Genomic DNA, 26,637 nt, shown 5'->3' with positions numbered 1-26,637 from the left:
GAGAACCTCCGCCTCACAGTGCAGTGGTTGTGGGTTCAATTCTGGCTCTGACCTTCCAGTGTGGGCCGATTCAATTGTCCATAGGTGTGAGTGTGAAAGGTTGTTGTCTATATGTGCCCTGCCACTGGCTGGCTACTAGTTCAGTGTGTCCCCAGCCTACTGACCAAAGTCAGTTGGGATAGACCCCAGCACATACATGACCCTTGTGAAGATACATTCAGAAAATGGATGGATGTAGTTTTATTCATGGTAAATGGTCTTTTGTATTGCGCTTTTCCACCTAGCTGTTAAGGCCCTCACAGTGCATTCACACTGACTTTATCATTCACCTACTGATCATGCAGCATCAGGAGCAACTCAGGATTCAGTGTCTTGCTTAAGGATATTTTGACATGGTCACAATATCTCAAACCAATAGGATTGAACCCACAACCTCTGGGTTGGGAGATGACCACTGATCCACAGCACCCCAGAACATGAACAAATAAGATTTGGACCCAAATTAAAATTAGTTTTTGTTGAATGCAATGAGAATAGTTGGTCTGAAATAGAAAAGACTTAAGAGTAAAAATGTTTTATTGTATCATTGAAGATTGACAGAAGGCACATGTACAGCATGTGAAGGCCATTACTCTCCTGCAGTGAGCCCACACAAAAAACATGAGTAATCTGCAAAGAAAGACATTGGTCCGTGACACATTAAGTAAAACTGTGCAAATCAGTCTTTTGCAAAAATATACGTATTCATATACAGAATTATACAATCAATCCTCACTACTTGCGAGGGAAATGCACTGGGGAAAGAAAAATATATATTTCAAATCATATTGGGGAAAATTTTTCAAACTTACAAAGCCGCGAGTGCCAAACCACAAGTGTATAGGGGTCAACTGTACCGTGTTTCGAAGACTGAGGCTACTCTACCATACAAAGACACATTAAGCCGATTGTAAGAAATTCCCGTTTAGTAGCATTGAAGTCGGAGTCAAAAATACGGGCTACACTTTTTATTAAAACAGTTCTACCGAAAAACTTACAAGTTCATATAATGACAAAAGTATTAGCTTTCAAAAAGAAAAACAACATTTCAATACAGAAATTTACAAGCGGATGAGGAGGACTGAAAAATACGAGCATGTCCCTTTCAGGCAAGTTAAGGTGCTGCAAGGCTTGGAAAAATGTGTTTTTGGTATAATCGTACCAGTTCTGTTGGACTACATTTTCCCTAATAACGTCCTGGCTCGGATACAAGCGGCCGAAATTAGTTTTCTCCGCAGGATGTCCGGGCTCTCCCTTAGAGATAGGGTGAGAAGCTCGGTCATCCGGGAGAGACTCGGAGTAGAGTCGCTACTCCTCCACGTTGAGAGGAGCCAGATGAGGTGGCTCGGGCATCTTATCAGGATGCCTCCTGGACGCCTCCCTGGGGAGGTGTTCCGGGCATGTCCCACCGGTAGGAGACCCCGGGGACGACCCAGGATGCGCTGGAGAGACTATGTCTCTCAGCTGGCCTGGGACCGCCTTGGGATCCCCCGGGATGAGCTGGATGAAGTGGCTGGGGAGAGGGAAGTCTGGGAGTCCCTCCTAAAGCTGCTGCCCCCGCAACCCGACCCCGGATAAGCGGAAGAAGATGGATGTATGGATGGAATGTCCTGGTCTGAGGTAAAATCATGATTCTACCCTGCACAGTGTATGTCTTCTTGGGTTGCTGGCTGAAAAATATGAGTGAAACATCATTGGCATTTCTGTGAGCTAGAATATACCAAATGATGTTCATTTTTCAATTTTAAATGTTACAAATCCCACATCACCATTTTGTAGACTAGTACAGGCAGCTTTCGGGGAAGACCAGTCCCTGAATGCACTGCTCGCCTCCATCGGTCAAGTAAGGACCCTCCTCCTCGTGGGGCGGCAGAGTTAAGACCTCCTCCTCACTGGCAGGAAGAGCGTCAGGGTCAGACTTCAGACTGGGCCTCTGTTTGTCTGGGAAAACCAAGGAGAAGAGGGCCTTGGGGTTGCACACAAACTTATAGACGTATCTCTCCCCAGCAACCTGCCAGTGAGTGGAGTCAATCAGAGGAGACGAGCTGAGCACTCAGCGTACACGTCTGGGTCAGAGTGCAAATCCATTTGACCTTTACCTTCTGCATGAGGCCCTTCTCATAGTAGTACCTCAGCGAGCGGCTCAGCTTGTCGTAGTTCATGGCAGGTCGGTTCTTCTGGATGCCCCAGAGCCGGGCCACCTGGATAGCGAGAAGAAAACTTGATGTAAAATTAGGAAAGTTGAGATTCAGTGCCATGTGCATAACAATAACCTCTTCACAGTCAATAAGTTTGAACTCCATATTATGCCCTGTCCACACAATTAGATGTGCATTGGCCGGGTTGTCCAGAAGCGTGAGGAGAAACTGCCACAGCTGTAGAGAACCACGGCGCTGGTAAGGCAAACCATCATGCTTTACTTTATCTGCACATAAGTAAAAAAGAGACTGGAGTCACAGTCATTGGTCAGGTGTCAAGTCTTACTCTCTTACCCTGCAGTCTGTCTGGCACAACACAAGCATCATCATGGTAGAAGCGTGCTTCTGAATCATGACCAAAACCTGCCAGTAAAGAATATGAGATGAACGAGGCTGCACTGAAGCAAGACTGTGGAGCATAACAGATGGGCTCTCACCTGCACCACCATGCGGGAACAAGACTGGTGTTTTACTGAAGGACTGGCAGGTTTGAACATCTTCAGGACACAAAAGTGAAAGGTAATGAAGGAATGAGGTCGAAATACAAAATGTCCTGCCTCGCTACAAAAACAGATATGCTCAAACCTCATTGAATAAAGTACATAAGCAGACAAGTATATTCACATATTAAATAAATAAATAAAAGAAACATTTTAAGCATATAATTATAGCTACACACCAAATCAATAAAGAAGACATAACTAGACATTTTTGATAAGTGGTGATGAGAAAGGTTTTTATAACTTTATGATCTGATATATTTCTGAGGACTTTGAAATAACAAATGACTTTTGATATATTACCTAAATAGCTTAATGACCCTTAAGGAACTGTGGAATGCATGCCTGATGTTTTTTCTCTGAATCATGGACACAGCCAGAGTCGTCTTGACCGTTCAGTACTTGATTGTATCTTGTGTTTTGACGAATGCTAGACGCCAGTTTTTGATTACTACTGAACGTTCTGCACAGAGGAAAATATTTTGGCCTAACAAAGAAAAGATACGGTTGGAAACATGATTAAACTAAGAATATAATGACGTAAGCAAAGACATGAAGTATCAAAAGCACAAACTTTACATAGTCAGGTAAGAGCAATAGATTAATGATGTCACAGCCAAAAGCTAACATAAATTCGCACAAGATGACACAATTGGAAGAATGAGGTACGATAGTCTATGTCCAAGATTGGAGGAGAATGTTCACAGGAAGGTCACGTGGAGATAAAACCAGCAGGTGCCAGAAGGAGCCACCCGAGAACTCGGCCAAAGATGATCGCCAAGGCCGAAAGACGGGAGGGAAGACAACAGCCCCCAGCCGAGAACTCGGCCAAAGATGATCGCCAAGGCCGAGAGACGGGATGGAAGACAACAGCCCCCTCCACACACACACACCAACAGCCCCCCACCTACACACCGAATCGCCCATAACCAGCACCACTCCCATGGAAGCAGACTCTCCTTCGAACTTGCCCCACCCCGAAGACTCATCGCCCATCAATCCCGGCCCACAATGTGCTACTGAATATAAAACTGATCTAACAACCTTGGACTTTGCCTTTTCTGAATGGAGACTTTCCGCTCTTGAAGGGCCCAGCGCTGTATTGTACTTTCCTGAAAACAGAGCTTTTTGAACAAGAATTGTGATTGAACTCAACCAATCTGTCTAAGTCTAATTTCTGCTTCAGTGTCTTTGCATTTTCCTAAATCTGAAGAAATCAAACGAGCACGCAGCGAGTAAATTGGATAACAGGTGATTGGCAAAGGCTTTTGCCGTGAGGCGCAGATAACGCGCTCCCTAAATTGTGGACAAAATCCAACAGTAACTTATCAATATCTTGAGTCGGCTGCTCCAGGTTCTATCCTTGACTGCAACAAACAGCAAGGTGAAAATGTAGCTCTCCAGTTCAAAACACACCTGCGTCAAAGCCAAAGTCCCTTGGCTCTTGTTTGATGGTGATGTGTTTGAAGGCCATCCCGTTAGAACCACAGGACCCTGCCTCAGAGTAGTGGGGCTTCACCATCTCCTGTTTGTAAACACCTTCACCACCGACCGGAACCAGAGGCTCTGACAGGTGCCGCTGATACAACGGGTGGCCCGCGGTGCTTGAGTTGGAAGGGTAGGGCATGTTTGCTGTGCTCAGTAGAAAGGACCTGAGAGGGAATTTGCACATTTATATACTGATTATTACAGGTCATAAATTGCAATTTGATTTCATTTGTCCGTTAAATTCATGCAGACTCAATGTTGCCTTCATGTCTATAAACCTAGATCTCAAACCCATACATTTGGTTTTGCTAATAACAAAGGATAAAGATAATCTGTTAACATTGAACTAATTAAACTCATGCGGTTAAATATTTGCAAGTGTAAAATACAGTGGTCCACAAATACAGTACTTCATAATTTTCTTAAACTAATTCAGTTAAATATTTGCCAGTGTAAAATAAAGTGCTATTGTCCGCAAATAAATCATTTGGACTGTTACAATATCATTGACAGAAAGAAGGAAAAGTTCTGATTACAGGACGGGTCCTTGAGGTACCCCACAAGTTATTCTACGGTATTGCTTGTTGTTAATTTCAACAAACTGTCTTCTGTCTTTTAAATAACTCTTAACCCATTATTGAGCAACACCTCTTACGCCGTATTTATACAATTTATCCAATAGGTGAGTGTATCAATTGCTTTTTCAAGATCAACAAAAACACTGACTAAAACATCCATGGCCGTACAAATTTCTTCAGTTAAGTCCATAAATGCTGTAGCAGTAGAGTGATTTAAGCAAAATCCAAATTGGCTGTTGCTTAAAATGATAAAGATATTACTGGTAATTAAAAAAAATCATTCTAATTATACCTTTTTTAAAGATTGGAATTATTTTGGCTATTTTATACTTTCTGAAAAAATGACTGTGATACATTATTAATTACAAATGTATGTGAAAGGCTCAATAATCATGTCAATGATTTGTTTGATCAGTGACATGCTCATAGAATAATTGTTAGATTTTTTTTTGAACATTTTTGAACAGTGTTCAGAATTTCACTTGCTTGTACCTTCTCAAAAAAAATTTAACATTATTTGGTATAGTTACATCGTCAATATTTTCATCTGGGTTAGTCTGTGATAAACTATGGCCAATGTTCACAAATTAATGACGGAATTCATTTGCAATTTCCTCTTCTCTATATATGTATATAATAGAGTCAGGAATAAAATAATTTAGAAAAAGTAGTTTGACCTTGCCTTTTTGCAAAAGTGTTTATTACAACCTATGTATTTTTTGTAAGTTTTCTTATTATTATCTTTTTTTTTTTTTTTACTGTAGTACATAATTGCCTGCATACAAAAAGTGGGTCTGTGGAGTGCCTGTCTATCTATCAAATATGAACTCAAACAATCAGGTAACTTTTAAAAAAATGGAATATTAATCTTTTTTTATTTCACTGAATGTATGCGATTTGGCCATGTCCTGCAGATGGTTTTCGTGCCTACAAGTCATTTGGTCTTCTACGTATATTCTCATACTCATGTTGAACATTTTTCATGTGAGAAATTGCTGTCAACTCTGCCATTTCGGATGACTGTTCCTTTAAACCAAAATGTTTTATTTTCCGACTCTGGGGAAAGAGAAGACTTGCTTCCTTCAGCCTCACAGTTGGTAATGAAAGTCATAGTCTCAGCAAATGTAAAATTGACCCAAAAAATGACAGTATTTTTGCACTGACCTCTGCTCTGAACTGAAAGCTGCAGTGGCGCAGCTGATGGGAGGGTGTGGCAATGCAAACTGATGACTTTGATTGCCCTGTGATATGTGGTGGTGGTGGTGGTGGTGGTGGGTGAGGCAGCTGGACACCTGCCTTGCACGCTGCTGCTCCTGGGGCACGGGTCCAGTCAGGTGGTCGGTGCCAAGCGCAGAGGTACATGTCAACTCCGATGCTTTCCTGTCCCAGGCACTGTAGAGAGAAAGATGTAGATGGAGAGATGGTGATGATGGAGAGAAAGACACTCTCCCTCTCATAACGGAAGGCCTCTTCTTGGTAGTCGTCCTACCTGTTGTTATAAAGGCGCATGTCTATGTGACGCATACTGATGGAGCACAGATCTTTGGTTGGACTGGACTCTCGTTTCACTTTGCCAGCCGGTGGAGCTTGAAACATCGCTGCAATCACAAAAGACAATGTCACATAACCACTATCAATCAGTAGGTGTTGAAGAAGTACTAGAAGTCTTTCTATCCCTCTCACCCATCAAAATGGGGCCATTTCAACAAGAAGTGTCTAAAGTGAGCAATTTTTCTTTATCCATGGTATTTTTACAAGAGCATCACACTGACATGTTTAGACACCTAGGAAATGCTTTAAATTGCAAAGTAAATAAATAACATATGCTCTTTTAATAATTTGTGCAGTTTCAATGTATAGTACTGCTCTACGCAAAGCTTGCTCCAGCCCCAGTGGTCTACTCACAGTTACTGGACTGGAAATCTGGAACAAACTGTTCATCATCAGGATTCTGAGCTGTAGAGGCAGGTAGCAGAAAAGGGAGAAAAGGTCAGATACTAGATATTGATGCCCCAGGAGGTCAATGCTTACATGTCCTTAAATGGAGATCATGAGGTCAATGCTTACATGTCCCTAAACCTTCCACTATCCAGATTTCCTGAAGCTGGCTGAGATCTTGGAAAAGTTCTGCAAACCAGACATTCAATTGTATCTGTAGACAGGCATCATCCTAACAAAGAATTTTCTCCCAAAAAATGCTCACACCTTCAGATTTTTGGGAAGTAAACATTGTGGCCATAGTACCTTCTGTGTCTTGATCCAAACCAGCATCCATGAACTTTCTTTTCCTATCACCAAGGCATCGCTTGTTTCCCTGTGAGTGACATGTTCAATCACAAACGGCAAAGATTAGGCATCAAAGGGTCATCTTTTATTCATTCTCAACAACAAAACATCAAATTCTGGTCCAAACTCACATTCTCTGGTACCACAAAAGGGACCTGCTGGTCATAAAAGCAGTCCATGTTGCAAACGTCTTCACCCTGAAATAAATAAAGATGGGACAGTGAGTGGTTGACACAGCTTCCAGACTATGTATGCAATAATTTAATCACAATTAATTATAATTTAATTATAATAATAATGAATTAAAAGAAAGTGAACATTACACAAACACGCACGCACACACACACACACACACACTATATATATATATATATATATATATATATATATATATATATATATATATATATATATATATATATATATATATATACACACACACACACACACACACATATATATATATACACACATATATATATATATACACACACATTATATATACATATATATATATATATATATATATACACACACACACACACACACACACACACACACACACACACACACACACACACACACATATATCCATCCATCCATCCATTTTCTGAACCGCTTAGTCCCCACGGGGGTCGCGGGCGTGCTGGAGCCTATCCCAGCCGTCATCGGGCAGTAGGCGGGGGACACCCTGAATTGGTTGCCAGCCAATCGCAGGGCACACAGAGACAGACAACCAATCGCACTCACACCTAGGGACAATTTGGAGTCTTCAATCGGCCTACCAAGCATGTTTTTGGAATGTGGGAGGAAACCGGAGTGCCCGGAGAAAACCCACGCGGGCCCGGGAAGAACATGCAAACTCCACACAGGGAGGGCCGGAGGTGGAATCTAACCCGCACCCTCCTAACTGTGAGGCGGACGTGCTACCTAGTGCGCCACCGAGCCCCATATATATATATATATATATATATATATATATATATATATATATATATATATATATATATATATATATATATATATATATATATATATATATATATACATGAAGTGAAATGAAGTGAAACTTGATCCTGGTAAGCGTAAAGGATGAGGCTGGTGCCGATCTCCATTTTAGTAATTTAACACAAACGTATAAAGCGGGGGTACGCGCAAAACATTCCGAATTACACACAGTCTCAACCGCAGTCGTGCTGTGGAGAGTTTAAAAAAAGGGACGCAGCTGTGCCCCTTCGTCAGAAAATGGCGAATGACGTTGCAAGCGTCTGCCTCAACGAAGCAGACAATAAGAAAACAAAAAAACAATATGAATACCGCACGTCTCACCCTGATAAGAAGTTTTAAATTGTGTCAAAGTTGAACTCGACCTGTTTTCCACACCTACATTCCCCGCAGATCTTCGAATCAAAACGCGACCGCAGATTTTCTTCAATGGAGACGCCTTGGCGCTCAGTGAGAGCAGATTCCAGTACTCCCTTCCCATTGGCAACCAAATGTGTCAATCAAATCCAACCAATCACATATGCGAGCATTCATGGGTCCCTCCTTCACTGTTTTTATGAATGGCCGCACTTCATTCATGTGTCCATCCATCCATCTGTACCGCTTAGTCCCCACGGGGGTCGCGGGCGTGCTGGAGCCTATCCCAGCCGTCATCGGGCAGTGGGCGGGGGACACCCTGAACCGGTTGCCAGCCAATCGCAGGGCACACAGAGACAAACAACCATTCGCACGCGCGCTCACACCTAGGGACAATTTGGAGTGATCAATCGGCCTACCAAGCATGTTTTTGGGATGTGGGAGGAAACCGGAGTGCCCGGAGAAAACCCACGCGGGCTCGGGGAGAACATGCAAACTCCGCACAGGGAGGGCCGGAGGTGGAATCGAACCCGCACCCTCCTAACTGTGAGGCGGACGTGCTACCCAGTGCGCCGCCGAGCCGCTGTTCATGTGTCCAAGGTTCACTTAAAGGGCCCGGTGTGCCATTACGTAACAGACTTACGAATAATAACCCATAAACAATAAAACACGTGGAAAGTAGTCATATATTCAACATCCCCTGAGGTTACAGATCAACAACGCTCAGTGGCCTAGTGGTAGAGTGTCCGCTCTGAGACTACAAACCCCGGTCGGGTCATACCAAAGACTATAAAAATGGGACCCATTGCTTGGCACTCAGCATTAAGGGTTGGAATTGGGGGTTGGATCACCAAATGATTCCCGGGCGCGGCACCGCTGCTGCTCACTGCTGCCCTCGGGGATGGGTTAAATGCAGAGACAAATTTCACCACACCCACTTGGTGTGTGACAATCATTGGGTCTTTACCTTTTTTTTTTTTTTTTTTTTTTTTATAGCAAAAGCATACTTTGATGTGAACGGAATGAATGTCTCATTGTTAATAGAATCTGCTGCTATAGCAAACCCACAAATCCGGTTGTACCAGTGTGGTACCAAATTTTCATCAAACTAATTCGGTTTTCCTGGACAATGACAAGTGTCGTGTCCTTTAAATTGCTGTTCTGAGTGGTCCAACATGTTGGGTTTGCAGCTTCGTAGTCCATTTTCTCTCCGACACGACACGACACAATGGTGGCGTTTGGTATTCACTTCTTTATTGTCCCTCGCTCACTCTCATCTCAACACTTGTGTTTCTTGGCGCGCTTCCTTATATTCACTTCCTACTTCCCGTTGCCGCAAACAAGGTAAAAGCCAACGTAAAGTGTCCACAGTACATAAAAGAGAAAAACGTCACTGCAGTCCACACATAATACGGCATAAGACACCTAACAAATAACACACTGACATAAATAATAGTACTATGAGAGCACAAATAACTCAACACCCCGTGTGGACTTGTGGTTTGTGTATTCGGGTGCAGTATAAACCTTTCACCACTAGATGACAGAATTGGGGATCCAACAATGAGACTTTAATATGAGGTAACGTGAAAGTGGACCTGATACACTAAGATAATAGTTAGGGCTAGGTTTTAGTAAATCAGTTTCCCGAAGGCATACGTTTAATTTTTTATAAGCTTACGTACGTACAGGTAGTTAATATATTTAAATGTATACATATACGTATACCTACAGCTGTAGGTCCGACACATACTTACACACACAAATTAAGATTTAGAAATACATATTGAATCGTGAAGTTGTAGCAACTTCTGTTATTATCGTATTATCAAAGAATGTCTAGTTATGTCGTCTTTATTGGTTGATTACGTGAATATACTTGTCTGCTTATATACTTTATCCAAAGAGATGTGAGCCTATCTGTTATCGTGTCTTTCGACCCTATCCCTTCAATGTGGACATTGACTTCAATGAAACTGACGAGGAGTTATAAAGGGAAATGTGCTTTTGGTAGTTTGCAAACATATTTTTAAGGTTGTGTTAAACTTATCATATTAATATAATATCTAGTATTGGAGTGCTCGTGTGGATTGGTGGGTGGCGAAGAATGTGCAGGCAAACTGCATGAACTTGTTTTCTTCGAAGTGTTGTGGAACAGGCCCAGACAGGGAGTACCGGACGAGAACACCTCAAGGTCGGTGAGAAACGAGAACAACATCACGTCCAGGTGGTCGGGCTTCGTGGGGAAAACCCAACCACCTGACCTCAGCAATAACACCTAGACGGGGAGGAGATGGTCATCGACCAATCATCACACAATGTTTTGCATGCTTTAATATTCATATTGTGTTTCTTCAAAACTGGGCAACCCGGAAGAATGTGTCGTCTTTTGGTGGTCACAAAAACGCACGAGTTTTAGTGTGAGGGACCCGAGACCCAGGCCTGTATTAGTTCGCTTTGTCAGTAATAAACAATTGGTAAATTTGGTCTGATTGATCTTCTCTTTGACAGAACAAACTTGTAAAATTGTTAGGTGCGCCAGTGTGTGGATTGGGACATAGCAACTCATGTGTTAAGTGTTGATCGCAATTTGGAGTCAGATCAATAACTAAAATCCGTAGCCTAACAGTTAGATGAAGAAGATTGTGGTGATGTGAAAGAGAACCAACCACCCACTGACTGCCGAGTAGACACGGACATTGAGCCACAACCATCCAAACAGGCCAAGCCCTGTGACAGATATCGGTGGGAGAAAAAGGATTTCACTAGCCCCAATAAGGAATTTTCTGGTCCACCTCTCACCAAAGATGTGATTTCTCTCCACACACCACTGGAGTACTTCAACCAGTATGTTTCTAAAGAAATGATTCAGTCTCTGATGACAAACACAAATGACTACAGCTTTCAAACAAAGGGAACATGTGTGAACACCAATTCCAAGGAAATTGAGAAAATGTTGGGCATGTACCTGAAGATGGGCCTAGTACAGGGGTGGGCAAACCTTTTGACTTGCGGGCCGAATTGGGTTCTAAATTTTGACCGGGGGGCCGAACCAGGAGCAGATGGATGTAGTGTTTGTGTGAAGTAATATAAACGACCTGTAAAGGTCATTGCATAAAACGTTTTGGCCTTTAGTAGGTAGTAAAGCATGGATATTCAAAAAAAGTTTTTTGAAAACAAATGCATTTATTAACAGCATTAAAAAAAAAAAAATCCCTAAAAAACTGCTATCAGTGATTCTCATAAAATACGACACTGTTATTATGAATAACAGTCTCCATCACTTCAGTGCCTGCAGGTCAGATTAATGAAAGATGTTTATTTTATGAGATCACATCAAACGGCAAACATTCTGACCAAATATATCATCTTGAAGAATCGGTGAAAGCATACATCCAAATAAAGTAATCAAAACGGCAACACGGTGAGGGGTATCTGAAAATCAGAGCAGAGTTTTAACTCACAAACACCTGGTAACAGAGGTGAGGAAACGGGAAACACTTCCTTAAAGTAAGCCTTAAGAACTTTACAGGTTAAGATTAGTCACAAACTGGTGGTGCATCAATGTCCTTGAGCATCCTGCATTGTTTGAAAATGAGAATGGTCACTAGTTTCAATCCCTGCTATTTGTACAGATCATATTCAAAATGCATTTTTTTACAACAAACTTGAAAGCCTCCCCTTCATTTTCAGTGGGAACAGTGTTGTTGGTCTCCCTTTTTTTTGCTAGTGTGTCATAGTCTGGAGTAAAATTTGTTGTGGCAATTCTTAGGAGAGATCCGAGGTGTTGGTCCGTTTACCTAGATCTGTGACGGGTTGATGTTCACGTTCATGTGGCTGAACGTCACGTCGCGTACGTCGAGCCAAATTGGCCACTCTTTTTAAACACTCGGCACTCAGTGTCCACCTTGCTTTTCCTTGGGCGACTCATTTTAATGGAAGGATTCCAGGGGAAGGTTTGTGGGTGGCTTTAGCGTAAAACTGTATCCGAAAGCTCGGCGCGCAAATTACAAGAATGCTGTCATCACAGCCTCTAAATTCGGCACTGATACAAATAGAGCGCGAGTGCGCCATTTCCGTACTACTGAGTATATATCAGCTCAGTGGCCTAGTGGTAGAGTGTCTGCCCTGAGACTGGAAGGTTGTGGGTTCAAACCCTGGCCGGGTCATACCAAAGACTATAAAAATGGGACCCATTGCCTCCCTGCTTGGCACTCAGCATTAAGGGTTGGAATTGGGGGGTTAGATCACCAAATGATTCCCGGGCGCGGCACCGCTGCTGCTCACTGCTCCCTTCGGGGATGGGTTAAATGCAGAGACAAATTTCACCGCACCCAGTTGTGTGTGTGACAATCATTGGGACTTTAACTTTTTACGTACACGCACTTGTGAGTGTGCACCGAGCTTTCTGACACGGCTTCCGGTAGTAAATGCGCAGGCGAGTGGTTCCCCATCTACTGGGGAAACGCAGTCATTGTAGGCAAAATGACCGAAAAAAAAAGTTTAATAATACAATTTATTTAGGGTTGGCGGGCCGGATTAAACGGTCCCATGGGCCGGATGTGGCCCGCGGGCCGTAGTTTGCCCATACCTGGCCTAGTACAAATGGCTGGTACCCGTATGTACTGGGAGAAAGACACATGACACCCTCCTGTTGCTGACGTGATGCCACGGAACAGATTCCAGTCTTTGTTGACAGCCTTACATTTCGTCAACAACTTGACAGCACCAGCGACTGAAAAGAAGGACAAACTGTGGAAGATCAGACCTTGGCTTGATTAATTCAGAGAGAACTGCCTGCAGGTGTTGGAATAATTTAAGTGAAGCCTTGGCCTGCCAGACTTGGAGGCCTCGTCTTTATGAGTTTATGACTTTCCTTTGATCTAGGTTCTTCCTCTTTAGTGACAGGGATGTCTTTTGATCCCTGCCAGCCATTTGTATCCTTCCTGTCCTTATGTTGTCTGTGTGTTTTTGTTCCCGTAAGAGGCCTTCACTAACAATGATCAGGGCTTAATTGCATAGGTGAAATGTTCTTTGTTTGATTCAAAGGAACTTCATTCCTTTTAGTTAGCTGTAGGTTTGGTTCATAGATTGTTGTTGATCAGAACTGTTTTTCTTTGAAAAGTGTTATATACAGTTAGAAGTACCGTAATTGCCGGACTATAAGCCGCGACTTTTTTCCAAAATTTTGGACCCTGCGGCTTATAGTCAGGTGCGGCTTATATAAGATTTTTTTCGTGATTTTTGTGATGACTTGATCACTTTTACTCTTAACACTATTATATACAGTAAAAGCTACAAAACAAACTGACAAATAACTCGTTTTCAAATCAGACGAGTAAAAACTGGTCAAATATTTTTAAAAAAAGCTATTATTAAAAGTGAAGACAATTTGCAATTCTAGTAATGACACGAATTTGATGCACAATTTGTCTTCGCGGGCCACATAGAATGATGTGGTGGGCCGTATCTGGCCCCCGGGCCTTGAGTTTGACACCTGTGCTCTAAACCCTTTCTCTTACTCTGCCATATCACTCAGAGATTACACAAAGCAGTGGCGCTGTTTGGACAATCTGCATTGTAATTGTACTAAGTTCATCTTGTTTTTCCTTTTTTTAATCACTTCACTGGTTTCTTTTAAATCAAACAAGTTGTTTGATAACAACTTGTTTGATTTAAAAGAAACCAGTGAAGTAATCTGCATTGTATTAAAACCCAATCAATCAGCATTTAAATTCAATTCTTCTGACATTTTGCTCACCAAAAACAGGTTGTAATGAATGTGAACTTTTAATGCATTTTATTCAGAAGGTTACTTTGAACCTTAAACGGCGGCGCGGCGTACTTATGGATTTTTACGGCCTCCGGCCTCCAGGAGGCGCTCAAGCAAGAAGCAAGAGCGAGACAGGCGAAGAAGAGACAATGCGCCGAAGAAGACGTGCTAGTTTTTGTTTACATTTCGCGCATCACGCGATCAAGACGGACATTACTGAAAGGAAGCCTTTATACACAAACCGTCATCATGGGGGACAAAATAAATGCATATGATGCAGCTTTTAAGCCAAAGGCAGTCGATGTTGATGACATTATCTTGTGTCTACTCTGGAGCGTACTTATGGATTTTTACGGCCTCCGGTCTCCAGGGGGCGCTCTAGCCGGAAGCAAGAGCGAGACAGGCGAAGAAGAGATAATGCGCCGAAGAAGACGTGCTAGTTTTTGTTTACATTTCGCGCATCACGCGATCAAGACGGACATTACTGAAAGGAAGCCTTTATACACAAACCGTCATCATGGGGGACAAAATAAATGCATATGATGCAGCTTTTAAGCCAAAGGCAGTCGATGTTGATGACATTATCTTGTGTCTACTCTGGAGCGTACTTATGGATTTTTACGGCCTCCGCTCTCCAGGGGGCGCTCTAGCAGGAAGCAAGAGCGAGACAGACGAAGAAGAGATAATGCGCCGAAGAAGACGTGATCGTCTCGCGCATCACGCACACACCCACATTTACACAAAGACAGGAAGCTTTTATACACAAACCGTCATTATGGGGGATAAAATAAATGAATATGATGCCGCTTTTAAGCTATACGTGTCGCTCGCTAGTTTAATATAATGTAGCGCTTCGTGCATGAATAAGATTAGCATGAACAGAACCTCTTCACACTCGAAGAAATGCATAAAACCGACGACAAAAGAGAGACTGAGAAAGTGTGAGGCGAAGGATATCTAACGCTATTCCAATCGGACACTAAGGAGGAAGACTTGGTTTCAGTGCACAGGAGGAAGATGAAGACGGCTCTTTTTGTACTTTTACTGGTATGTTTTTTTTAACCAGCCCTATTCGTGCTGTGCTACCGTGTTGCTGCTGTGTAGCCGCCGCCATTACCGCCGCGTCTCAGTGACTTTGCTGTGTTAATTCCGTGTTGTTGTGGTATTACTGCCGCGTCACAGGCAGTGTTTGGAAAGAAATGTTAAGGTATGTTATTAAAGCTTTAAAAAAAACTTTCTGTGTCCAGTCTTTCTTTGCTAATAACTCGTGTGCACACTTCCGCGTTGCTGCGGTCCTACTGCTGCGTCACAGGCAATGTTTAGAAAGACATGTTCAAGTATGTTATTAAAACGTTAAAAAGGCTTTCTATGTACTGTCTTTCTTTGTAAAAAACTCGTGTTAATGTTGTGTGTTAATTTACCAAGTAGATTGTTGGAATAATTTTAAGTGAAGCTTTGGCCTGCCAGACCTGGAGGCCTCGCCTTTACGAATTTATCTTTCCTTTTATCTAGGTTCTTCCTTTTTAGTGATAGGGATGTCTTTTGATCCCTGTCAGCCATTTGTATCATTCCTGTCCTTATGTTGTCTGTGTGTTTTCGTTCCCGTAAGAGGCCTTCACTAACAATGAGCAGGGCTTATTTGCATAGGTGACATGTTTTTTGTTTGATTCACAGGAACTTCATTCCTTTTCATTTAGATATAGGTTTGGTTCATAGATTGTAGTTTATCAGACCTGTTTTTCTTTGTTAAGGGTTACATACAGTTAGAAGTAGTTGCATAAAAGTTATCCCATATTTACTCAATGTTTGTTTAAGGAACTGCATACCAGTTACCTCACGTTTGCTTAATGTGTGTTGAAGTTTTTAGGACAAGTTACTTATTATTATTATGTGTTAATTTACCAAGTAGATAAAGTTAGCAAAGGTCTAGTTGCATTTGTTCCACAGCAAAGCGGCAATCAACGTGCTTCAAGGTATTTGACCACAGTCGAGGACGAGTCAGCCAACTGTGAGGGAAGACGGCTGGGGACGGCCTCTGCGGGGGGTCACGAGCCAACAACGAAGTGCTAATTCACACCACACTACATTCTTTTGCTAATCAGCGTTGCTACAGACACAATCCCCCCTCCCTTAGTGTAGCAACGCCTCTGTAACCAGGGCAACCATAACATTAAAAAGAGGGGCACGTGGAGTAAGGACTCAGAACTGATGGAAGTTGTAACTGGGATTGCTTTCTCTATCGTTCTCCTCGCGAGTAACCCTGTTCTGGTTGTCTTCTCCTCTTCATTCCAGCGAGTGATTTAATGTCTAATCGTATTTAGACCCAACATAGATAAAGTTAGCAAAGGTCTAGTTGCATTTGTTCCACAGCAGAGTGGCAATCAACATGCTTCAAGGTCTCTGATCACAGTCGAAGACGAGTCAGCCAACTGTGAGGGAAGACGGCTGGTTGAGGAAAGAGGACAGACTCTGCGGGGGTCACGGTCCGACAATGAAGTGCTAATTCACACCACACTACATTCTTTAGTTAATCAGCGTTGCTACAGACACAATCTCCCCTCCCTTTAGTGTAGCAACGCATCTGTAACCAGGGCAACCAAAACATTAAAAAGAGGGGCACGTGAAGTAAGGACTCAGAATTGATGGAGATGGTAACTGAGGTTCTTTTTTCTATCGTTCTCCTTGCGACTAAACCTGTTCTGGTTGTCTTCTCTGCTTCCTTCCAGCGTGTGATTTAATGTCTGATCGTATTTAGACCTGACATTTGTGATCCCAGAAGAGTACAACTCTGTGGATGAGATGATGATTCCTTTCAAGGGGAGATTTAGCAGCATCAAACAGTACATGCGAGGCAAGCCACACCCATGGGGCTTCAAAGTATGGGAGAACTGGAGTCTCTGGCGTGATGTGTGACTTTGATGTCTACCAAAGAAGCAACAATGGACTGCGAGCCAAATCAGAACTTGGCTTGTCTGGTGATGTTGTGACAAAGCTAGCTTCAACACTGCCAGAAGGTCACAACTACAAGATCTATGCAAACAACGTCTTCACCTCTGTTCCACTGGTAGAGAAGCTCCTTGATCGAGGAATACATTACGTCGGAACAGCCAGGCAGGTGCGCCTACCCAACTGCAACCTTGAAGACGACAAGAGTTTGAAGAAGAAGGGGAGAGGAGCCTTTGACCACAGAGTGGAGGTGAAACACAACATCTCTGCCGTCAAATGGTATGACAACCGGGCGGTCACACTTGTGTCTCGTCCTTTGCTGGAACTGAGCCTGTGGAGAAGATCCAATTCTGGGACAAAGTCAACAAGACCTACATAGAAGTTGAAAGGCCTCACATCGTGGGCATCTACAACAAATACATGGGAGGTGTGGATTTGCTGGATTCATTCACAGCCAAATACAGGTTCCCCGTGAAATCTCGCCGCTGGTACATGTACATAAAACCTGCCACCCGAAGCCTCCGCTCATCCAATTCACACCTTCTCCACGTCCTGAAAACCAAGTTGCGCACCATGGGCGACCGGGCCTTCTGCCATGCAGCCCCCACAGTGTGGAACTCCCTCCCCGACCACCTAAGAGCACCCCAATCCACTGACTCTTTCAAAACCAGACTTAAAACTCACCTCTTTACTCTAGCATTTCCGTAAGTCCTGTTCTCATATCCTGGTTGTCGTCCAGTTGTTTTATACTTGTCCTTGCTTTGTTTTCTTGTTTTTATTTGCTATGTAGCACTTTAAGATTCCTCCGAATGTAAAGTGCGTTATAAATATAATTTATTTATTTATTTATCTTCTGGCACACCATCACCCTTGCTGTGGTCAACGCCTGGCTCATCTACACGCGGGGCTGCAAGGCTCTTGGGGTCTCTCCGAAAGAGACACTGAACCTGAGACTGTTCCAGGCACAGCTAGCATCCTCTCTCATTCTGAAGGACACAATCAAGACTAATGAGAATCCAACCAGCGTCCCACCCAAGAAAACATGTCCACACCCACCACCGGATGTGCGTAAGGACCTTCTTGGTCATCTCCCAATGAAGACGAAGAAGAGAGGGCGCTACAGACACTGCCCTACAGCAGTGGTCCCCAACCTTTTTTGCGCCACGGACCGGTCACGTGTCAGAAATATTTTTGCGGACCGGCCTTTATATAAATAAATAAATAAATAATACATTTATATAAATAAACAATACATTTGTAATACATATTGAAGGGATGGGGTCAAAATACAAAAAGTCCTGCCTAGCCACAAAAACAGATATGCTCAAACCTCATTGAATAAAGTACATAAGCAGACAAGTATACATATTAAATAAATAAAAGAAACATTTTAAGCATATAATTATACCTACACACCAAATCAATAAATAAGACATAACTAGACATTTTTGATAAGTGGTGATGAGAAAGGTTTTTATAACTTTATGATCTGATATATATTTCTGAGCACTTTGAAATAACAAATGACTTTTGATATATTGCCTAAATAGCTTAATGACCCTTAAGGAACTGTGTAATGCATGCCTGATGTTTTTTCTCTAAATCATGGACACGGCCAGAGTCGTCTTGACCGTTCAGTACTTGATTGTATCTTATGTTTTGACTAATGCTAGACGCCAGTTTTTGATTACTACTGAACGCTCTGCACAGAGGGAAATATTTTGCCTAACAAAGAAAAGATACGGTTGGAAGCATGATTAAACTAAGAATAAGCAAAGACATGAAGTATCAAAAGAACAGCAATAGATTAATGATGTCACAGCCAAAAGCTAACATAATTTCGTACAAAATGACAAAATTGAAAGAATGAGGTACGACAGTGTATGTCCAAGATTGGAGAAGAATGTTCACAGGAAGGTCACGTGGAGATAAAACCAGCAGGTGCCAGAGGGAGCCAGCCAAGGACTCGGCCAAAGATGATCGCCAAGGCCGAAAGACGGGATGGAAGACAACAGCCCCCACACACACCGAATCGCCCATAACCAGCACCCACTCCTATGGCGAAGTTGCCCCACCCCAAAGACTCATCACCCATCAAACTCGGCCCACACCGGCATGTGCACCTGATATAAGCTAACCAAAGAACCTTGGACGTTGCCTTTTCTGAATGGAGACTTTCCACTCTTGAAGGGCCCAGCGCTGTATTGTACTTTCCTGAAAACAGAGCTGTCTGAACAAGAATTGTGATTGAACTCAACCAACCTGTGTAAGTCTAATTTGTGGTTCAGTGTCTTAGCATTTTCCTAAATCTGAAGAAATCAAACGAGCACGCGTTTTTATACGCTTCGTATTTGTTTTTATGCCAGTCGCATCATTGTCTTTAATCGTATTTATATATATTGCTGGATTTTGTCCACAATTTAGGGAGCGCGTTATCTGCGCCTCACGGCAAAAGCCATTGCCAATCACCTGTTATCCAATTTACTCACTGCGTGCTCGTTTCATTTCTTCAGATTTAGGAAAATGCTAAGACACTGAAGCACAAATTAGACTTACACAGGTTGGTTGAGTTCAATCACTATTCTTGTTCAGACAGCTCTGTTTTCAGGAAAGTACAATACAGCGCTGGGCCCTTCAAGAGCGGAAAGTCTCCATTCAGAAAACGCAACGTTCAAGGTTCTTTGGTTAGCTTATATCAGCTGCACATGCCGGTGTGGGCCGAGTTTGATTGATTGATTGATTGATTGATTGATTGATTGATTGATTGATTGATTGATTGATTGATTGATTGATTGATTGATATCTTTATTTCGAACATCCAAAACAAAAAAAACAAAAAAACAAAACAAATCACACTCTAAAGTGCCAAATATAAGTCCATACAACAACAAACAAAATATAAACCAACAGAAACAATACATAAATAAATAATAATAATAATAATATATAAGTAAATAAATCAAGTCGGCTCGGTGGCGCACTGGGTAGCACGTCCGCCTCACAGTTAGGAGGGTGCGGGTTCGATTCCACCTCCGGCCCTCCCTGTGTGGAGTTTGCATGTTCTCCCCGGGCCCGCGTGGGTTTTCTCCGGGCGTTCCGGTTTCCTCCCACATTCCAAAAAACATGCTTGGTAGGCCGATTGAAGACTCCAAATTGTCCCTAGGTGTGAGTGTGAGTGTGAATGGTTGTCTGTCTCTGTGTGCCCTGCGATTGGCTGGCAACCGGTTCAGGGTGTCCCCCGCCTACTGCCCGATGACGGCTGGGATAGGCTCCAGCACGCCCGCGACCCCCGTGGGGACTAAGTGGTTCAGAAAATGGATGGATGGATAAATAAATCAATAAAGAATGCTCGAAAAGAAGTAGGAAGAAGCATAGCTTTTTAGATTCCTACCCCTTTCTCACTTTATCCATTAAACCAATGATTCAACATATACTGTAATTCTACAATAGAACACAAGTAGATACACTTTCACACTTATTTTTCTGTTTCATTTTAACTTGTGTGTAGCCCTTTGGCACTTTTAGCCTTTGTACCCGCTAAACACCATATTTTTGTACATTATTTTAAACTGGTGGATATTTGGACTTTGCTTGAGTTCCTCACTTAGATTGTTCCATAGTTTGACCCCAGTTATAGTGATACAGAAACTTTTTAAGGTTGTTCTTATGTTTAAGATTTTGAAGTTGTGATTCCCCCTTAACTTATAACCTCCCTCCCGATTCCTAAATAAGTTTGGGATATTTTCTGGTAGTTGTTTTGCTTTTGCCCTATGCATGATGATTGCTGTTTGATAAGATACTATGTTAGTGAATTTGAATAGTTTGGATTGTATGAAAAGTGGATTTGTGTGTTCCAAGTAGTTGACTTTAAGAATAGTCCTTATTGCTCTTTTCTGCAGAATGATAAGTAGCTGTAGTGAAGTTTTATAAGTATTCCCCCAAACCTCAGCACAGTAATGCAAATAGGGCAAGACAAGAGAACAATAAAGTGTACGAAGTGAATGATAATCCAGTAATTATTTTGCTTTGTATATGACTGCCATGCTTCTTGAAATTTTAGACTTTACGTTTTTGATGTGTGGCTTCCAACTCAGCCTGTCATCTATTATAACCCCAAAAAATTTGTTTTCCTGCACTCTTTCAATTTCAGTCCCATCTATTTCTATTCGTATCTTTATGTTCGCTTTGCCAAATACCATAAACTTGGTCTTACTTACATTTAATGATAATTTGTTCCAGTCAAACCACATTTTTATTTTTTTCATTTCCTCATTCAACACTGATTCCACTTGTTGGATGTTATCACCTGAACAAAAGATATTTGTGTCACCTGCAAAATTGATGAGTTTTAGTTCTTTAGAGACTTTGCACATGTCATTTATATACAAAATAAATAATTTAAGGCCTAAAACTGACCCTTGTGGAACACCACAAGCTATGTCCAAATATCCAGAGCAGTGATTACATTACATACTGTTGCCGTTCTCGCAGATAATCCTTTATCCAGTCTAATACAATTCCCCTTATCCCATATTTTTCTAATTTATTGAATAGTATATTATGATTAATTGTGTCAAAAGCTTTTTTGAGGTCAATGATAACTCCCACTGCATGTCGTTTGTTATCTATTGCATCTGTGATTTCCTCGATTGATTCCAATAATGCCTGTGCTGTTGATCTGTTTACTCTAAAACCATATTGGTTCTCTGCAAATAATTTATGTTTTTCCAAAAATCCATCCATTCTACTGTTAAAAAGCTTTTTCAATATTTTTGAGAGTTGTGGCAATATTGAGATAGGTCTGTAGTTTGTAAAGTTGTGTTTGCTCCCAGTTTTATAAAGAGGAATGACCTTAGCAATTTTCATCTTCTTTGGGAATGTACCAGTTAAAAATGACAAGTTACAGATGTACACAAGTGGAAACGAAAAGGAAGCTGTTGCTCTGAAAAATATAATTTAAATTTGCCGCACAGACGAGTTTGACTGCACCGAGCCGCCAGCCGGAAGTGACGTCTCATGACGTCTCAAGTTGTACGCGTTTAGCTTCAGTGAATGTAAACAAAAAGAGAAGAGGGGCCAGCGCGGAGACGTCGGGCCAGGTTTGCGGCCAACCCAGCTTGCCTAGCCGTGCCTTCCATTATCCTGGCGTACGTTCGTTCGTGGGACAAGATGGGTTGAGTAAGCCTGATAGGATCCACGAACCGGACAGTGCGTGCCTGCTGTGTGCTCGTGTTCACAGTGGCCTGGTTGACTGTCATCTTTCCGGACTCTGCTGTGCATCGGGAGCGGCTAGCGTGCTATCACTCTTATTGTTCATCTTCTTGTTTTAATTTTCCTGTGTTGTTTACTTGTATGTGCGTTGTGAACTCTGTCTTATCTTTCCGGACTCTGCTGTGCATCGGGAGCGGCTAGCGAGCTATCACTCTTATTGTTCATCTTCTTGTTTTATTTTTCCTGTGTTGTTTACTTGTATGTGCGTTGTGAACTCTGTCTTATCTTTCCGGACTCTGCTGTGCATCGGGAGCGGCTAGCGTGCTATCACTCTTATTGTTCATCTTCTTGTTTTATTTTTCCTGTGTTGTTTACTTGTATGTGCGTTGTGAACGCTGTCTTGTCACCCTGGGATAGTGAGAAACGTAATTTCGATCTCTTTGTGTGTCTTGACATGCGGAGGAATTGACAATAAAGGAGACTTTGAGACTTTGACTTTGAAAAGTATGTTGAAGCGTGACGGGAGGGGCACAATTCAGAAAACGTGCTCAGCTCGACGAAAAAATGCGATTTAAGCAATAAAATTAAAAATGCTTATAAAACCTAAACCAAACGTTGCAGGTGGTCATGTCTTCATGTGCCGAGATCAACTCGGCACTCTAAAGCCCCCAAGAGCACTTTTTACTATGCCAACCTAACCAGAGTGACGGGAGGGGCACAATTCAGAAAATGTGTTCAGCTCAGCCCAAGTGAACGGCTAGATTCATCATATTTTTTTTTTTTTTTTCTGCTCCTCTTATTTATTTATTTATTGTTGTGTTATTTATTCATTATTTATTCAGCACGCTTTTGTTATACTTGTTACTTGTTTGTCTGTTGTGAGCCATGTCTTGTCACCGTGGGATAGGGGGGAACGAAATTTCGGTTTCTTTGTGTGTCTTTGGCATGTGGAGAAATTGACAATAAAGCTGACTTTGACTTTGACTTTGACTTTGATTCTGCGTCAAAAGAGGTTTCTGAATCGGTTAAAATGATGCTAATATTGCTGCTAGAAACGGAGCTGTCGCTATCATCTGCCATGTTGTTTGGGTTTGTTGACATCCAGATGTACAACTTGTGACGTCACAGTAATGGCGCCGCCAGTTTGGCTTCGGCGGGACCCGATCGATAAACTGGCATTTCATTTCAGCTTTATTCTTAGTAATCGGTGTCCATTTTTAATTTCCAATGCGGCAAATGTGTTCACTTTATACATTCTATCAAATTCCGTTCTAATTGAAAAAAAAAAGGGATGTCCCTAGCCCTTTAACTAACATCATATAAATCCCATTGCAGTCGGTAGATGTTTTATTTTTGCATTGTTTTACAATGTTAATGATTTCATTTTCATCAACTGCCTTCAAAAACATTGAGTGAGGATTCCTTTCTATAAATTTATCTCTGTTGCCTACATCTGGCGCTGGAATCGGTATGTTTTTTGCTATTTGAGGCCCAACATTTACAAAGAACTGATTAAAACTGGTTGCCACTTCTTCCATATTATAATTTTCAGTATCATTTATAACAAAATATTTTGGTAATTTGTGTTGTTCGGTACCTTCTCTAATAATGTGGTTTAGGAGAGTCCATATCCCCTTAATATTATTTTTGTTATCCTCTAATTTATGCTTATAATATTCTTTCTTACTTAATTTTATAATATTGGTTAATTTATTCTTATATCTCTTATATTTATCTTCAGCGCCTTCTGTTCTCTGTTTTATGAAATTCCTATAGAGTAAATTTTTCTTTTTTACAGGCATTTCTTAAGCCTTTCGTCAACCATGGACTGTTCTTATACTTAGTTTTTTTATTATATTCCTTGATTGGACAATGCTTATTATATAATGAAGTGAATATAGTCGTCAATTTATGGTAAGCATTATTTACATCTTTTTCTTTATATATTGCATCCCAGTTCTGTTCCATTAATTCATGTTTTAGAGTAGCAATTGTCTCATCTGTCCTAATTCTTCTTTGTTGTTTATACACCCCAATTTCAGATTTGAAGTTATTGTCATATACTGTGAACACTGGAAGGTGGTCAGTAATATCAGTAATTAATAACCCGCTTGTTGTCCTGTTTTCTATTATATTGGTGAATATGTTATCTATCAGCGTAGCACTCTGTGATGTTACCCTCATGGGTCTAGTGATTGTAGGAAAGAGACTCAAGCTATGCATTAAATTTAAAAAATCATCAATATTTTGTTGCTTATTTGGATTTAATAAATCAATGTTATAATCCCCACAAATAAAAATATTTTTGTTGCCTTTTTATATACCGTATTTGCCGGTGTACAGGTCGACTCGGTGTATAAGTCGACCCCCTAAAATTCGACGGAAATTTACGATTTTATGATATATCCTTTGTATAAGTCGAGCTCAATTGTTGCATTATATTAAACTTCAAAATTCAATACGCGAAATTTATTGACGAAATGTGTTCAAATTCCGGGAGGCCGTGCGCATGCGGCTGTTTATAAGCACCGCGGAGGAGATCGCGGCCGGTGAGCTCGCGCACGCCGCCCGGCACCAACGGGAGGCCGGAAATAGCTCCAAGCCGAGCGGATCGGCACTTTATAAGCACCGCAGAGGAGATCGCGGCCGGCGAGCTCGCGCACGCCGCCCGGCACCAACGGGAGGTTGGAAATAGCTCCAAGCCGAGCGGATCGGCACTTTATAAGCACCGCGGAGGAGATCGCGGCCGGCGAGCTCGCGCACGCCGCCCGGCACCAACGGGAGGCCGGAAATAGCTCCAAGCCGAGCGGATCGGCACTTTATAAGCACCGCGCAGGAGATCGCGGCGCCTCATTGGACTTCCAGCGGGCCGCGCACTCGCGCACGCCGCCCGGTTCAAACTTTCTAAGTGCAACGCACAATGAGATGCATGAGAAACGGCCTTGGTTACCATCACATTTGAAGCGATGAATACGAAGTTAAATTTTATGACTCGGTGTATAAGTCGAGGTCGATTTTTTTTGGTCGATTTTGGATCGAAAAAGGTCGACCAATACACCGGCAAATACGGTAATCACACTTTCTATCCATTCTGTGAATGTCTCAATGCTAGAACCAGGAGCTCTATAGACACAGCTTATAATAATGTCTTTTTTCTTTTCAACATAAATCTGTATCGTGAGACATTCAAGAAGATTGTCCACCACCTGTGTCATAGCCTCTACAATCTTGAATTTCATATTCAAATCAACATAGATTGCAACACCACCCCCACCTTTACTCTGTCTGTTTTTTGTATGAATTCATAGCCTTCCATCTCAAAGTGCATTCCCTTCTCAGTCGTAATCCAGGTCTCGGAAATAGTTATTATATTAAATGGTTGTTTGAATGTGTTTAAGTAAGCCCGAATGCTACTATTTTTATATAGACTCCGGCTATTGAAATGGATAATAGATAGCTTATCTTTTGTTAAGATGTCCATATTGTACTGATCATTGCTGTAATAATAACATGTGTTGTTTGTGGTGGAGAAGAAATTATTGTCTGGGTCGATGTCCTGATCTATGACCAGAGTGCTGCTTTCACTGTAATCAAACGTTAGTTGAAGTTGTTCATGTTCTTGTATCCACTGTGTTACATGTCCATTGTTGCTTGATGTAGGTTGAGTAGTGTCCCTGAGCATTATGTTTGTGTTTTGTGTTGTTACCTCCATTCAGTTCCAAGTCCACTCCAGTTGATTTTCTATTGAGGAAAATTGTATTGTAAGAAGCTCCACTCCTGAGTTGGATGTCCTTCCCGCCAGTTTCTGTTTGCCATGTTGTGCTCCGCTGTAATCCACCATTCTCGTCAGGAGGGTCCATTAGGTACCAGTTTATGGTCATCAGTTCAGCCATTGTAGATGTTAGGTTGCACCAGGCCATAGATCTTCAGTTCTTCCAGTTCACTCACAACGAGGGTTTTGACATCTTCAGGTGTTGCTCCGTTTGTTTTAATCCATACTTTGCAGTTTCTGACCCACGTTGCGAGAATCTTGTTTTCCTTCTTCAGTTTGCGTGCGTTCCAGGCTATCTCAGCATTCTTCGTAGTGAGGTTTTCATTTAGGTAAACACCCGTTCCTTTTAGTTTCCTCCCTTGCTTCAAAAGATCCACTTTATGTTTCCTATTGACGAACCGAATGATAATTTTCGGAGCATCTTTTGGTCGTTTTCGGTTTCTTGGGAGTGTGTGACCAGCGGCAATGTTTCCTTTCTGGAGTT

General features: G+C 42.0%; 1 protein-coding gene across 18 annotated transcripts; it reads right to left on the bottom strand.

The window, feature by feature from the left end:
- Positions 1–558: 558 nt before the first annotated feature.
- LOC125988905 (ETS translocation variant 5) lies at positions 559–26,478 on the bottom strand. 18 transcript variants are annotated; one of them, XM_049754674.2, is made up of 14 exons: positions 8,477–8,700; positions 7,221–7,286; positions 7,009–7,117; positions 6,871–6,930; positions 6,709–6,759; positions 6,293–6,401; positions 5,968–6,195; positions 4,154–4,389; positions 3,782–3,849; positions 2,675–2,734; positions 2,532–2,600; positions 2,139–2,486; positions 1,809–2,050; positions 559–1,709 (listed from the first exon to the last, which is right to left on the bottom strand). In XM_049754674.2, exons 1-13 carry the CDS (start codon positions 8,573–8,575, stop codon positions 1,820–1,822), a joined length of 1,734 nt encoding a protein of 577 aa, XP_049610631.1. In that variant the 5' UTR covers positions 8,576–8,700; the 3' UTR covers positions 559–1,709; positions 1,809–1,819. The 18 variants fall into 18 exon arrangements, with proteins under 18 accessions (XP_049610631.1, XP_049610633.1, XP_068509154.1 ...); XM_049754676.2 differs by having other exon boundaries at positions 559–2,050; positions 2,139–2,240; positions 2,313–2,486; positions 8,477–8,693; XM_068653053.1 differs by having other exon boundaries at positions 559–2,050; positions 2,139–2,240; positions 2,313–2,432; positions 8,477–8,693.
- Between the last annotated feature and the right edge of the window lie 159 nt (positions 26,479–26,637).

This window comes from Syngnathus scovelli, chromosome 2 (assembly GCF_024217435.2).
Source record: "Syngnathus scovelli strain Florida chromosome 2, RoL_Ssco_1.2, whole genome shotgun sequence".
NCBI classification, from domain to species: domain Eukaryota; kingdom Metazoa; phylum Chordata; class Actinopteri; order Syngnathiformes; family Syngnathidae; genus Syngnathus; species Syngnathus scovelli.
The sequence above is the reverse complement of the archived record's forward strand: the minus strand, read 5'-3'. Positions and strand labels throughout refer to the sequence as shown.